The sequence below is a fragment of the Drosophila ficusphila genome, unplaced genomic scaffold, assembly GCF_018152265.1.
Source record: "Drosophila ficusphila isolate 14025-0441.05 unplaced genomic scaffold, ASM1815226v1 contig_286, whole genome shotgun sequence".
In the NCBI taxonomy this organism is placed as follows: domain Eukaryota; kingdom Metazoa; phylum Arthropoda; class Insecta; order Diptera; family Drosophilidae; genus Drosophila; species Drosophila ficusphila.
Window position 1 is genome coordinate 5,283,679 of NW_025064189.1, and position 14,573 is coordinate 5,298,251.

At 39.0% G+C, this 14,573-nt stretch overlaps 2 protein-coding genes across 3 annotated transcripts in view; one reads left to right on the forward strand and one right to left on the reverse strand.

Moving 5' to 3' along the window:
* The window catches only part of LOC108100474, a 44,688-nt gene that overhangs the window by 18,974 nt on the left and 11,141 nt on the right, over window positions 1-14,573 (reverse strand). The gene's annotated exons all lie outside the window — the stretch shown is intronic.
* On the forward strand, window positions 8,722-10,439 carry LOC108100475 (gustatory receptor 68a). The gene has a single exon (XM_017204407.1). The coding sequence runs from the start codon at window positions 8,837-8,839 to the stop codon at window positions 10,004-10,006; it is 1,170 nt and encodes a 389-aa protein (XP_017059896.1). The 5' UTR covers window positions 8,722-8,836; the 3' UTR covers window positions 10,007-10,439.

Below are 14,573 nucleotides of genomic sequence, written 5' to 3' on the forward strand. Positions count from 1 at the left end.
TTTAATCCCACGAGCATTATTTTCAAAATATGGAGTTAAACATCTTTTTTTTTTCATCAGACAAGCATGTTTTTTGGAGTTTTCTAACGACTCTTGAATGCCGAATTAAATTTCATCAAAATCGGACGACTATATCATATCGCCGTCATATGAACAATAGTCGAAAATATGGAAAATTATTAAAAAAATCGTCATAGCTTCGATGCTGTTTAGCCTTTATGTATTTTGTTCCACATTTTTAATGACTGCAAGGGTATATAGGCTTCGGCTTGCCGAAGCTAGCTTCCTTTCTTGTTTAATATTTCCATAACCCAAATACAGGATAAACTCAGTCACCGCCCACCGACTGCCACGCCCTTTACGCCCCCAAACGCCTGCAGGACGTCTCCGCTGGCAACTTCCTTTCGGCTTAATGGCGTTGCGGCGTCTCGTGCGCTGCGCCGGAAAATGTGCACTTAAATTTTAATGGAAGGATGAAAAATTCATTTACGCTTCGCTTCGCGTATTACTCGCACATGTTCCCAAGCTCACTAGTTGCGTTTATTATGCCTTTCCATACTGCAAACTGAAAACTGCACTGCAGTTTTCCAGTTTGGCAACTGAATGCGGTGCATTTGCATAATGCCCGATCAGAAATTCAACGCACACGTTAATACCTAATCTACTCGTAAAACGATCCGGAGAAGAGCTTTTCCCAGCAGTAGATGGCCAGAAAGGATTTAAAAAGAGGAAATTCAATTATGTGCTAACTTAACTTAAGCATTTGCTTAGGGAATAGTGCAACACTTACTTGTTAAAACTTATTTATTTAAACAAACACTCCAAAGTAGCACATTTGTATGTAGATTTTCCAGAAATAATTAAATTTTACTGATTGGCTAACAATTAATTAGAAAACTTAAACAATGCAGGAAACATTTACAGCATAAATGAAACTTTTTCATTTGCTAATGTCAGCAAATAGAATTGGTTAACCAACTTGAATGGAAATAGGACGCCATTTCCCACTTTTCACTCCATTTTAAACCGCTGTTCCAGCGAAAATACATTTATATATATTGTATATATATAGATGAAAGGAACTTTCCTATCGTTGGCCACTTTTAGTGATAACTTTGAATGGTCCGAGGGGACACTTTCCGTGTCGCAGAACTTTTAATTTGCCCGGCTCAATCAAAACGACCTCAAGTGAAAGCCAGCTGCAGACAAGCGGCAATGCGAGAATAATATCCCATTATTTAAGAAACTTTTAATTAGTTGAATGGCGCTAACTATGGCGCTTAAGTGCCAAATGCATTAACATGAAACGCGAGCCATTGCGAAGGAGCTGTCCAGTGGCTCGTTGCATGCAAATGAAGTCAGGATTCTCCTGCCTCACCAACGCACACACACATTCTCATAATATGCCGTAAAACCAAAGGCGGGACATCTGGGCGGGTTTTTAATGAAACATAGTAGTAGTAGTGTAGGTGGGTGGGGGTGGAGAATAAAAGTGGGGCAGGCAACCCCCCACCGAGCTTACATGCGCCTGATTTCAGGCAATTTCCTGCCTAGCAACCGCTTCCGTTCCCGCCGCCGCACTAATTCAATTTCGCCCCCAATAAAACGCACACGAAAAGATGACGCCGCATCCTGGCCAACTGAGAGATTGGGAGTTGCAGAGGGAAAGGGGGGAAAAAGAAGCACGCCCAAGGAATTTACTACAAATTTGTTTTACGCCCCGGCACTGGGAGCGAATGATGGGCAAAAAGAGCCATCATGTGAGCTCCTGGGCTTCCGGCAAATGCCTCATTTTCGGTCACAAATGTTGTCGTCGCCGCGCTGCCAACTTCAAAATTGAATTCACAATTTGGATTGAATTGCTGACAGACTTGGCTGCCCTTTGTTTTAGACCCTATTGCTTTTCTACACAGAGAAAAACACGAAAAAGGCATTAACTATTCCTTTTGTAAAAAGTATAGCATACTTTTTTGGGCAAATATTGTAATAAACTCAATTAAATCTTGGGAACATATGTATTGAACTTGTATTGATCCCTAATTTACTATTGAATCCTAAGCTACTGTACAGATTTTGAAACAATTTTTAAGATGATATATTTTCTTGTGTATTTCCCCTAAAAAAAAAAAATAGATTTCCTACAGCCTGAATAGGTAGACAGTTTTCCTGCTTTATATGTAATTGGCAATTTCGTTACACATTTCGCTTTGATCTCCGGCAAAGTAAATAGCAGAGTGTAGCAAAGAGCCCAAAACGGGCGTAGAATGGGAGGTGAAAATGGGGGCGTGGTTGCTCCGCTCCTTTGCCACCTGCACAAATTGGCCGCAAGCCACTTGGTGAGTAATTTTCCGTGGCCTTTCAGCCAGTGGAAATTTTTGAAGGCAGCCATTCCGCCGCTGGCTTCTGTACTTAGCTCAACAACATTCAACATTCTAGTGAGTAAACAAAGCAGGGAAAAATAACTCACAAGTCATGGCCTTAACGAGAAATTAACAGATTAGCGTTAGGTAATGGCTGGCAATCATGATACCAACAAAATATGAGCGTAACATAACGCCCAGTTTGTATTAAGTTTGCCTAATGGCTTTTTCATTACGGCTTGTAAGCAAACTGTATTTACAAATAAATGCGATACCCAAATAGAAACTGAAATTATAATAAATTATTTATATTGTAAATAAAGATAAGCTTTAACAAGAAAATTAATATAATACTTGTTTTTTGATAGTTATTCAATCTAAAAGTATAAAAAAGTTTACCACCTACTCAAATTAATTCTGGCACATTTGTATCTTTTTTTTAACAACTGACTTAAAATATTAAGAAGCATCTGTGATATTCTTGAAAAAAATTACTTGACTTTAGTAAATGCGATACCTAAATAGAAACAGAAATTATAATAAATAATTTGTATTGTAAATAACGATAAGCTTTAACAACAAAAATAATATACTACTTGATTTTGGATAGTTATTCAATCTAAATGGGGTATCTAAAAGTTTAAAGAAGTTAACCACCTACCAATATTAATTCTAGCACATTTCTATCTTTTTTTTAACAAATGACTTAAAACATTAAGAAGCATCTGTGATTTTCTTGAAAAAAATGACTTGACTTTCTGCTGGATTTTGGGTTACAAGGGCTTTCGGGCGCAGCTGGTTTTACTGCTCTCCTGAATATGTATATCAGAAGTTATGTTATCAGAGCTCTTCCTGCTGATAAATTCACTTGCAGCTGCTGCCGGTTGAATAATTTCACTCAGCTGGGAGTGGAGTGCAGCATCGACAGCGACAAATGGGGCAACTCAGTTCGGCGCAGCGCGCAGATCCATGTGCATCTGTATCCGCATTCAGCATTCGCATCCGTATCTATATCTGCATCCCATATGGCAACTGGAGGTTGGGGGTGAAGTGAGAAATAGAAATAGAATTTCTGCACAATTTGCCACAGAATCACAGAGGACGAAGGACGAAGGACGAAGGAGGTTGGAGCTCTAAAGGAAATGAACCGGCAGAGACAATTGTAAAATATCAATTACGTTGTGTGGAGTGAAAATGGAGCGCAAAGTGCTTGGTTGCCGTTTCCGTTATCATTGGCTCCTCGGCGGCCAGAAATCCCTCAATCATTTCTGGACAGGATTGCCACTGGACTGGAATACAGTGGAGTTGGGGTTGCACTTTGTGGAGTGGAGTGGGTTCGAGTTGGCTGTGTGTGTTTACCCCCGAAGTTCGTATCGGGATTATCATGCATCTGCGCTGAGGCCCCCGGGGAAGAAGGAGATGTACCGAGATAGATAGGAGGCGGAAAAGGAGCAAGAGGAGGAGGAGGAGCAGGAGGAGGAGGAGTAGAAGCAGGAGTAGGAACATCAGGAGTGGGAGTGGCTGTCGGGACATGAGCAAATCGTGGCTGCCTTCGGGCTGTCGGTCCTTCTGTGTGAAGTGAAAGACAAACGAAAGCCGCGCAGGACGTTGAAACCCATGTGACATTCATGGCAGCCCCGGGATGGAGTCCTTTCCCATCCAGCAGATACATTTTCTATAAATTAAGGCATTTCTGACACAAATGTTGCCAGCTCCAGGGAAAACAATTCCATTTGCCGGGGGAATGGGGAAAGGGGAAAGGGGGAGGTGGCTCATCGCGGATCTGGTGGCTGAAATTGCAACATGCTTCAAGTTCAGTTTTTCCCTGAGCCAACTGCATGCACTTTAAATAAATTAATTGAAGTTGTCAAGCTTAATTTTGAAAAGGTATTGTAAATTCAAACCATTTAAAATTGAATGTTCAAACTTTTGATATTGTTAAGCAAATCTTCAATATTCTCCTTTTGAACATTGTCTTTTTTTTTGACAATAAATTATAAATTGAAATAAATATTTGTTCTGAATATAAGTCTACAAATTGACGCTTTAATAAAAAGCTATTATTAAAATTTCTTGTAAAACTTAATAACATTTTTTTTTTAAATCTCCTTAACTAATTAGTAATTTTTTAATATTTTTTTAATTGCATTTTCTTCATCAGATTTCCTAATATAAATATCTTTAATTTTTCCCTCGGTACCCTAGCTTATATATATTCTCACATAAGTATGTTTATCTTCAATTTGTTTATGCACTCGCAGGGAAAAAGCGGGGAAAAATAAATGGAAGGGCAACCGAACGAAGATAACGAGGAGGAAAAGTGGAAGTGGAAAAACCACTCGGATCTCGAGAGGAAAATTCGGACTTGGGGGCAGTTGGGAGCTTAGTTCTGATGGCTGGGCAGCAAAAACACAGGAAAACGGCATTTTCGAAATTAGGGATAATGCCCGGCTTAAATCCGAAGAGTGTCCCACATCAAAAGGGAGACGAGATGGCACAAAAAAAAGCAAAAAACCAAGCAAATCTGTACGGCGTGTTCATGGAAATATCCAAATCCAAAACCGACTGAGTCGCATCTGCCATTCAAAGCCAATTTTTCAGTTAATGGCAGGGATTACTTGGTAGGAATGTCGTTTGCTAAGACTGAGCCAAAAGGATTAAAAATGGCATAATTAATTTGGTGGCTTTAATTCCCGCGTTATTAATCGACTAATAATGCCACGAAATCTGTTTTCCAAAAGCTCAGACTTTCAGCTTTTTTTTATGTTGCCAATCGAGAAAGATTCAGCCAAGTTTTCTGCCTTTTTTCAGCTCCTTTCGGACTTATCGTGATGGCTAAAGTCCCCATATTGCCAGTGGCAATTCGCAAACAATCTGCGAACGTCCAAGTTGCGGGTCGTCACCATAACTCGCGGCACTCGGAATCGCATTGGTAATGGCTTTCGTAGCAGGAGAAGCTATTCCACAGCTTAATGCTTCCGGTCGAAAGGGGTGAAGGGTTGGCCGGAAGTGTTTGGTGGTCCTAAATGCGTTTTGGCCCAAACTCCAGTTGCAGTTTTTTCGGTTTCTAGACTCGCCTCCCCGGACACTAGATGTCTTCTTTTGCTCGGGCTGGAAAATGATGTTTACTCAGCTTTCTAACTTTCTTCTCTTCCCGTTTTCTTTTGGGGACACAGTCACACGCATGGAGCGACCTTCGCAAATAAAGAAGTCCTTTGGTACACGGGAAACAATTTTGACATTGATTTAAAGCAGATTTTTATTGAGTTGGAAAACATCTCTCAACTTTTAAATAATTATATTTTTATTTTTAATACTGATTTACCAAAAATTAAATACTTTTTATTCGATTTTTACTTTAAAAATTTTTTCACTTATAAAATATTTATTAACTTTTATATATTATATTATAGATGCTCATACAACTACTAAAAGTTTAGTTTCCAAATATCCCCAGTTTTTTAAATCTTTAATTTCTATTTTTTCTCAGAATAAAACTACCAATAGTGGAGTTTAATAAACCCTTAAAATATTATTATGTAAGCTCATAAAATAAACTTTTCTTTGTGTGCAGCTTTTAAAACTTGGAATCGTCGCCATTTCTGGCACCTTGAGAGCATTGGCAAATATAGAACGAGAGTGGAAGCTCTGAGCAGCGAGCTGAGAATTATTATATTCGTTGACACACGTAAACAAGTGGATCTCGGCTAAAAGTGTTTCCCAAAGGATATTTCCCAGGATAATCACCAGGAGCATTGCAAATACGTTGGCAGGTATACTGCATCGGGGAACGGTGACTTCGGTAAGTTTATTTGATGAATTTAACTTTGTGCCAAACTGTGATTAGAGAAAGTTTCGAAGATGCCTTGGCAAATATTTCGCTGGCATCGCAAAACTTTGGTTGGAAAAACAAAGTGTACGAGAGGAACTTCAATATTTATTGACTCCTCATGTTTTAGTTGGTAGTTCAATAAAGTGGTTAAATGAGTTTTAACTTTTTCGACTATGGGTAGTTCGCAATCGGATGAATTTTAAAAGTTTGAAAGTACTTTAGTAGTTAGTCGTGTACTAGGCTAAAATAATATAGACTAAATAAAATATGGGGTGAGTTTTAAAGTTGAAAATGCTCTAGAGTTTGCATACATTTATTTATGATTTTAAATTAAAATCAAACACAAACTTCTCTTAATAATATCCAAATATTTGGTAATCAACTTCTCTTCATAAATCAAAATCTCTCAAAGAAACCGCTTGCAATTTCCTTAGGAATTTAATTTATTCTAGTTAATCAAGGGGTTTATTTAATTAGCCATCCTTTGGCGATTCTCCTTGAACCCGGCCAACAGGCTAATGCCCATTTAAGAGCTTATACTTATACTTATACTTAGCATATCCTGCAGCCGAAAAGCGCCCGGAATCGGGATGCAAATTTAATGTAAATATTTTAAACTAATTTCCAGTGATTATGCAAAACCACAAATAAATCTGCAGCAGTGGAGCCGGAACCGGAGGATGGAGATGAGGATGACCACCGTGGAAGGAGCTGTGGCAACAATGGGAGCTGTGGCAACCAACGGTAACGAAACCGCAACCGGGAAAAGCTTGCTGCGTGCCCCAAAGCACCGGGATTGAACGAAAGTTTCGTTTGGTGGAGATTTTCCGAATGGGGGTTTTCCAAGGGGTCAAAGTTGCCTTAGCTACTCCATGCTTGCTCCAATGCTGTGGCAACTAACTTTTCCCCTTTTCCCCTCCTCCCCCGCCTCGGAAAATCTGCTCGGTTTTCGATCGAGCTCCGCCCCATTTTCACTCCGGATGCGAACGGCAACTTGGCTGCAACAAAATAATTTCGCTGGCTCGTTTGTCAAACTAATGGCAGGAATTTGAGCAATTTAAGCAACAAAGGTTAAACAATGAATTTCCTGGGCTCCGATATTGAATTTTACTGGCCCCCAAATGACCCGCCATGTTCGTGTAGAGTCATCGCCCCACAAACTATACACTGAGTGGTGAAAAGTATGGGGTATACCTTGCTTTAAAATTTCAAAAGTAATTCTGGCTGAAATAATAACTAATTAAATTGTTTTAATAGTACAGAAAATATTTTACTTTATCACACTTAATTTATCCAACATTATTATGCCTTTGAAGAATGTAACTTGATTTATTTAATAATATCTACTTGCTGAGTTTATTTCAGATTCTTTGCTTGAAATATCATTAAAATATTTTTACTTCTACTTATTTTTTGTCGGAATTTCTTGGGTGGAATGATAACTAATAAATTGTTATTTATATTATAGAGAATATGAAACTTAATTATCAAAAATTTACCGAAAATTATTATGCTTTTAAATGAATGTAACCTGAATTATTTAATAATAATAACTTGAAGAGTTCATTTTAGATTATTTTAAAAGATTTTTACTTCTACTGGCTCTTACAGATTTTTAGCGATTTTGTATATTTTTTTAAATTCATATTTCATGGTTTGTATGCTTTATAGGCTTCTCCTTTTTCAATTTTCTAATTTTTTGCCAGTATTTCTTGGGAAAGATTATAAAATTGTTGGGTATACTGTACGCTCCATCCAGTTGACTAAGTCGAAATGCTGGCTGAGTGGGACAGCTGGTGGCGGACTCACACGCTCCATTAGCGCCACCGAAATTCGATGGCATCTTGGAGGCACACTGCGATGGCCACAAGGATTCGCAGGATTCGCAGGACTCGAAGGACTCGCAGATGATGCCCCCGGACTTTTGTCGCTTGATGTTGCTGCTTTAATGAAATAATTGAAGTAAATGCCTTTCGCCTGGACGACTCCGTCCATCGGAGCTCATCGGTTGGAAGGCGTTTGCATAATGAGCTTAATCTCCATTCAGGAACGGAGTCCTCCTGCTGTTGCCGTTTGCCGTTTGCCGTTTCTATTGGCCCCAGGATGTCCGTCAGGATAATTCTCGTGGAGCTGGCTCATCGAGGAGCTCCATTCGCCGCCGGCGGTTTGTCAAAGTAATTGGCCAATTTGCGTGGCACATCGGACGGAGAGGCTTTCAAGTTCCACGGATATTTATGCCAGTCGGCAATTATTACAGGTCGCATTAGCTCGTAATTACCCAATGATTGTAATTTTTGCCACGCGAACTACTCAGCCCACTCATCGCTCATGTTTTCGACTTTGATCAAATTAATTGCAGATGTGGGCCAAGTTAATATAATTTCCTTGGAACCAACAATTTTAAGTGTCATGTAATTGCGATCGATATATATGCATGGTAGATTTCCAACAATTAACCTTTAGTATCAATTATTTCTCTTAGAAGTTAAAGCCTACTTTTATATACATAATATAATTATATCTTCTGTCTTAATATCATGTTCATTTATTACTAATTTGAGTCAATTAAACAGCTGCATAGTTCAGTAAAAGTATCTAAGACTCATTTCATTATAGTAACTACACAAAAACAGACCACATTGCCATGAAGATCCTGCAGGACATTCGAGCTATAGCATATCCTTCGCAGATATTTGCTTTGCTGCCATTTTATACTCGAAATGACGAGGATAACTTCCGATTGGGGAAATGGGGTCGCTGGTATGGACGCCTAGTTGCCTTGATTATACTGATCAGCTCATTAATCTTCGCCGAGGATGTCCTTTTCGCCTCGAAGGAGTACAGACTGGTGGCCAGAGCCCAAGGAGACACCGAGGAAATCAATCGGACCATTGAGACTCTTCTCTGCATTTTGAGCTACACAATGATGGTTTTGTCCAGTGTACAAAATTCATCTCGACATTGTCGAACTCTACAGGATATTGCCAAAATAGATGAGTTCCTGGTGGTGAGTGGATTTTGCGAGAATTACAGCTGCAGAAAGCTGGGAATCCTGGTCACCTCAGCTGCATTTGGAGTACTTTCTGTGGCCTTCTACTACATTCACTATCGAAGTGGCATTGGCTCCAAGAAAAAGATTATTCTGCTTCTGATTTACTCCCTTCAATTGCTATACTCCACTATACTTTCCATATATCTTCGATCTATTTTAATGGCTTTATCCCAAAGGATTGCTTTCCTTAACCAGCGACTAGATTCCTTGGGTCTTCAGGATAATGGAAATCTGGATAATTGGAGGGAACTGTGCAATCTGATAGAAGTGCTGTGTAAATTTCGCTACATCACCGAGAATATGAACTCTGTAGCCGGAGTGGCTCTACTATTTTACTTCGGTTTCTCTTTTTATACAGTGACTAATCAGAGTTATTTGGCCTTTGCCACCTTGACTGCCAATATTTCGAGTTCCAAAACAGATGTGGCTAATACAATTGGTTTATCCTGTGCCTGGGTTTTAGCTGAAACCATCACAATGGCCGTAATTTGCGATGCCTGTGATTGTTTGGCCTCGGAAACGAATAGTACGGCTCAGATTCTGGCCAGGATTTATGGAAAGAGTAAGCAGTTCCAGAACCTCATCGATAAGTTTCTCACCAAGAGCATTAAACAGGAATTGCAATTCACTGCTTATGGATTTTTTGCAATAGATAACTCCACTTTGTTTAAGATTTTTTCAGCTGTTACTACTTATTTAGTGATTCTTATACAATTCAAACAATTAGAGGACTCCAAAGTGGATGAAATTAATCAGACTTAAGGGGAGTTATTATTATTATAAAGCAACTACTACTAAATTATATAAATAAGTTTAAGAATACAAAAGCTATCTAACCCTTCTGTTATTAACTGCAAATAAAATTACATTAAACTTAATAAAGAATCCAAATCCCATTTTTTTAATCATAAAGGAAACAAGTAAATTGGGTTTGTGTATTTCAGTTGTCTGAAGGCGATGTTAAGTGCCACGGAACCTACACCATAATTTGTCTGGAAGTTGCGTGATGAAAATCAATAACTTGCTGGCAGCTGCAATTTTTCCAAGGCTTCTCCTCCGTTTGGCAAACAAACATTGCAATGCGTATGGCTCATCAAATCCTTCTATGGAATCGAATGGAGTCGAGTCCTGCGGAGGAGAACACTGTGGGTGCCAAAGGGCATGCCACGTGCAACTTAAACGCATCATTAAACTTTTGTCACTCTTCAGAATGTGGCAACCTCAGAGCTCAGAGCGGAGGCACTCGAGCGTGCAGCCAAGATGAAGTGCCAAACTAATGAAGGAACTACTGGGACAACTGGGCGGTGGCAACTGGCAAGTGGGCGGGGCTGGTGGCCACAAACAGGAGGAGCTGGCAGGCGAAAAGGACACGCTAGAAATGGGCCACACGATAAGTTTCCTCGAAGGACTTTTCCCCGCCATTCCACGGCAATAATCAAGCGAATTGTCGCTTGTCAAAATGTTTGAATAGTCAAAAGTTTCACAATTTATACTTCACTTTTTTTACTTCGATAGCGATGGCTTCCTAAGTGAAATAACATTAATGTCGATAAAATAAATGATAAGGGAAACGTAATGGCAAATGACTTTTATTTAACTTTTAGATTTCTATAACTGTAATAAAGTATGAAAAGTTAGGAAATGTTTATTATTTTTGGAACTTGTTATATACTTAAGTGTTCTAATAACTATTTTACTATTTTATACATTTTCTTTTATCTATTCAAAAAGACTTTCGCGTTCTATAAAATCTTTAAGGCCATTGTCGCCACTTTTACGACGAATGTTCAAAGGACCTAGACTCCTTCTCCTTTTTTTTTTCCAGATTGCACAAACTTTGGCAGTTGCGCTTGCAAAAGGCAGTTTAATTATGTGCGCTTCTCAACTTTTCATTAAGAACTTGTCAAGGAGCTCTCAACTTGTCATGCGGCCATCGAAGGGCTACTCAATGCCAGGACTAGATCATTTCCAGCCAGAACTATGAAGGTAAATCCTGAGCTAAGACCCCTGGATATCCGATGTCCTTCGGGAGGAGCCTTGTTTACTTTGAGCCCTCACAAATTGTTAATTAAATTTTGCACTGCCCTTCGCTGGCATTTTCCCGGTCTTATCTGCCCCATAAACGGGGACTTAAATATATATATAGTATAATATTTTTCGAAAATCATCTCTCCTCTTATTAATTCCATTTTTGCTGGTGCTGCGAAAAACAAAGCGAAAACTTTTTGCATAGTTTTTGCCGGCGAGTTTGGCTCCATCGTTAGTTTATTACGCTATTGTTGTTCCTGCGGCTTTTCTCTCTATTTTTTCTGTGTTGTTTTTTTGTTATTATTGTTGTTTACTTATTTCGGTGCTATTGTCTAGGCGCGCTTCTTGCAATATTTTTCTTTCAGCCACCGGCCACGCCCACCCACGCTCCGCCCCTTTAGGAATCTTAGCTCGGTAAGATAATTTCGACGCTTTGTTTTGCCGGCGCGTGGATTCTGGATTCCCTGTGCAACGCCTAAGTGGATCACGCGCACACAAAACTCAACCAAGGATACAGCACACACAGATACTCCTTAGTATATATATAAAATATAATAAATATATATATATACTCTATATATGTATTTGGGCAAGAAAAGCCGGCCGATACAAAAAGCCCATCAGGAGAGGACACGAAAGAGGTTTGGGACTCTCGCACTGGATTTTTCTTGAATAGAACTCAATTTTCTGTGCATTTGATTACAAAAGGGATTCATGTGCTTAACTGACGGCACAATGCCCGGAATGTTCAACTCATTTTATGCCCCTTTGTGGCCCGTCCTGCACAGTGTACACTTTCCCTCTTTATTCGCTCCTCGAGGATTTGCGGAATTCATCAATGCAGCACTCAAGGATTCAGTGTTTCGCTGTAAGGTTTCCCAATTAAATGGGCAAATGTTTCGCCGGAGATACAACGCACCAAATGAATTCATCTTGGTCTTCTGTCATTTTAAATGGGTCAGATATGCTTAAATATTATATTTAAATATTCTAACAAACTAAATTCTAGTTTTTGGAAATTTTAAAAAGAAGTTTCTGGTTTGTCTTAGGAGCTTCGAAAGTATTTTTACTTCAGTAAGTTTTACAAGTCGGAAAAAATAATATGTGTAGAAATTAAATTATTTTAAATTGGTTAGACTTCTTAAAAACTGAAAACATAATATATAAATAAAAATGTATTATTCTTTTTTCACTCAGTAATTTAATATTAAATTATTTTACCAAAAAGTTTGTTCAAAACAAACATCAATAAATAAATACTGATTGGCTGCCAAGGAAAACCCTTTTCAAGCCAATTAAAAACGGGTGAAAGTTTGTAAATTCCCCAAATTCAATTTGTCAAGTCCAATTCGAGCAATTGACAGAATGTGTATGTTTTTTTGGCAATACATAAATTAAGTTTGGAAATCGTTCGACTGCGGGGTTAGTGGGCCAACGGAACCCACACGTATACGGTATACCATATGTATTGCATTTATCGACCGATTTCGAATAATAAGCGATTACCTACTCCGAATCCAGCAGCCGAGCGGAAATATTGATAAATGATCCGCCCACGTTCGTGGACAATTTCACAAAACCAATTCGCATCGAACGAATTCATTGTTCGGTGTTTTTCGGTGGGAAATTGGTCGGAGGTGGGAGGCTTCTTTTTTTGGAGGTTCAAGAGGGGACTTTTTGGCAATGACATCGTGCCGCGGGATGCCAACGCATCAATACTCGATTTGGCATCGCTCCCTCGCAAAAAATCCGCCTCTTCAACTCTTTTCAGTTGCCCCGTTCAAATATTGCCCCAAGTTGCGGACTACAAATGGAATTTATTATGCGTTGCCTGATTTCTATCCGCTGGCTGCAATTTATCTTCCATAAACATTTATCTGCGCATTTGACTGTGACCTGTGCCCGCTCTCCAGGGATCGCTAAGCAGCTGAGTCATCGTCGCCCCGGCAAAGATTTATTATTAGACGGATTGGGATTGGGGGACTGGAAGCCAGTAGGTCAAAGGTTGCCATGACCCACAAAGTGAATAAACTTCGCTTTCAACATTTTAAATGCGCCCAAATGCAGCATAGTTTTATTTTGAGGTATAAAAAAGTAATAACAAATAAATGTAATAATATTTTTGTATATTTCTTTGTCCTTTCGAATTGCTAAATATATTTTCTAAAATATATTTTCAATTTTAAAAGAACTTAGAAATTTCAGAAATATTTGTTATAAGCATACCAATATTTATTATTTTATTTAAATTATTTTGAGGAGTATATTGATCACGTCGAATTGGTTTATCTTATGTCATATATTGTCTTTAAAAATGTAATTCAATTTCCAGTACCCGCCAAAATCTATTTTAAAATTAGTATGGGAATATAAATTCACCTTTTAAATAAATAACAACTTCAATGTGACATGTTTGCTAATGAAAGACCTGAAAAAACAAGTGTACCTCCTTTTTTGTTTTATTTAACATCAACATAGGCATCATGTGAGTTGAACCAGTTTAACTCTGATATAAAAGGGTTAAGCATTTGGGACTTTAAGTCAAATAATGCCACTCACAATTAATCAAGATATGCCAGACAATCATTTTCTCACTTAGAGAGAAGTTTTGAGTTTTGAGGCAGTGAAAAGAAAGCGCCACCAGATGATTGCTGCGGCTTGTTACAAATCTCATTTCGTATGCGCAAGGATTTAGGGAAAATTAAAATTTATTGCCCATGGAAAGTCTCCCCTTTCCTACCCCCTTTCCCTTCCCCTTCAACCCTCTTAACCCCCTTCAACCCCCTTTAGCCCTTTTGCCTTTGTGAACTGAACCGTTGACGTGGGAAGACCGCATTGGTCTCCTCGACTGAAACTCATTTTGGAATATTTCCATGTAGCAGAGCGAGGTGGAGTATATGCCGCAGTGGACCAGTTGGTCCCACTTCCATTCCCATTTGGAGCTCCTGCTTTGGCTCCTAAGCCTCAAGTCCAAATCCATTCATTCATATTTATGCCAACACAAAGAGCAAAAGTTTTATGCCACTTCTTCGTCCTCGTCGACAGTTGTTTTTCCCTCAAAATTTATTGGCAGTCGGCCATCGGCTTCTGTTTGAGTTGGACTCGGTAACAAAAAGGAGGAAGGAATGGGGGAATGAGGAGTTTGATCCCAGCAACGTGACATATTTTCAAAATTATATAATGTTCGCATTATTGCATAGAATCGCACAATGCGATGGGAAAAAGTGGGGAGAGTTTAAGGTTTTTATTTTCCGGAGTTGGGGAAAAAGCGTGCGAGCTGTCAGTATCCCTTGTCAAAACA

What these genes read in the sequence shown, in the direction of transcription:
- LOC108100475 (XM_017204407.1), top strand. Translation starts at nt 8,837, where the DNA reads ATGAAGATCCTGCAGGACATTCGAGCTATAGCATATCCTTCGCAGATA.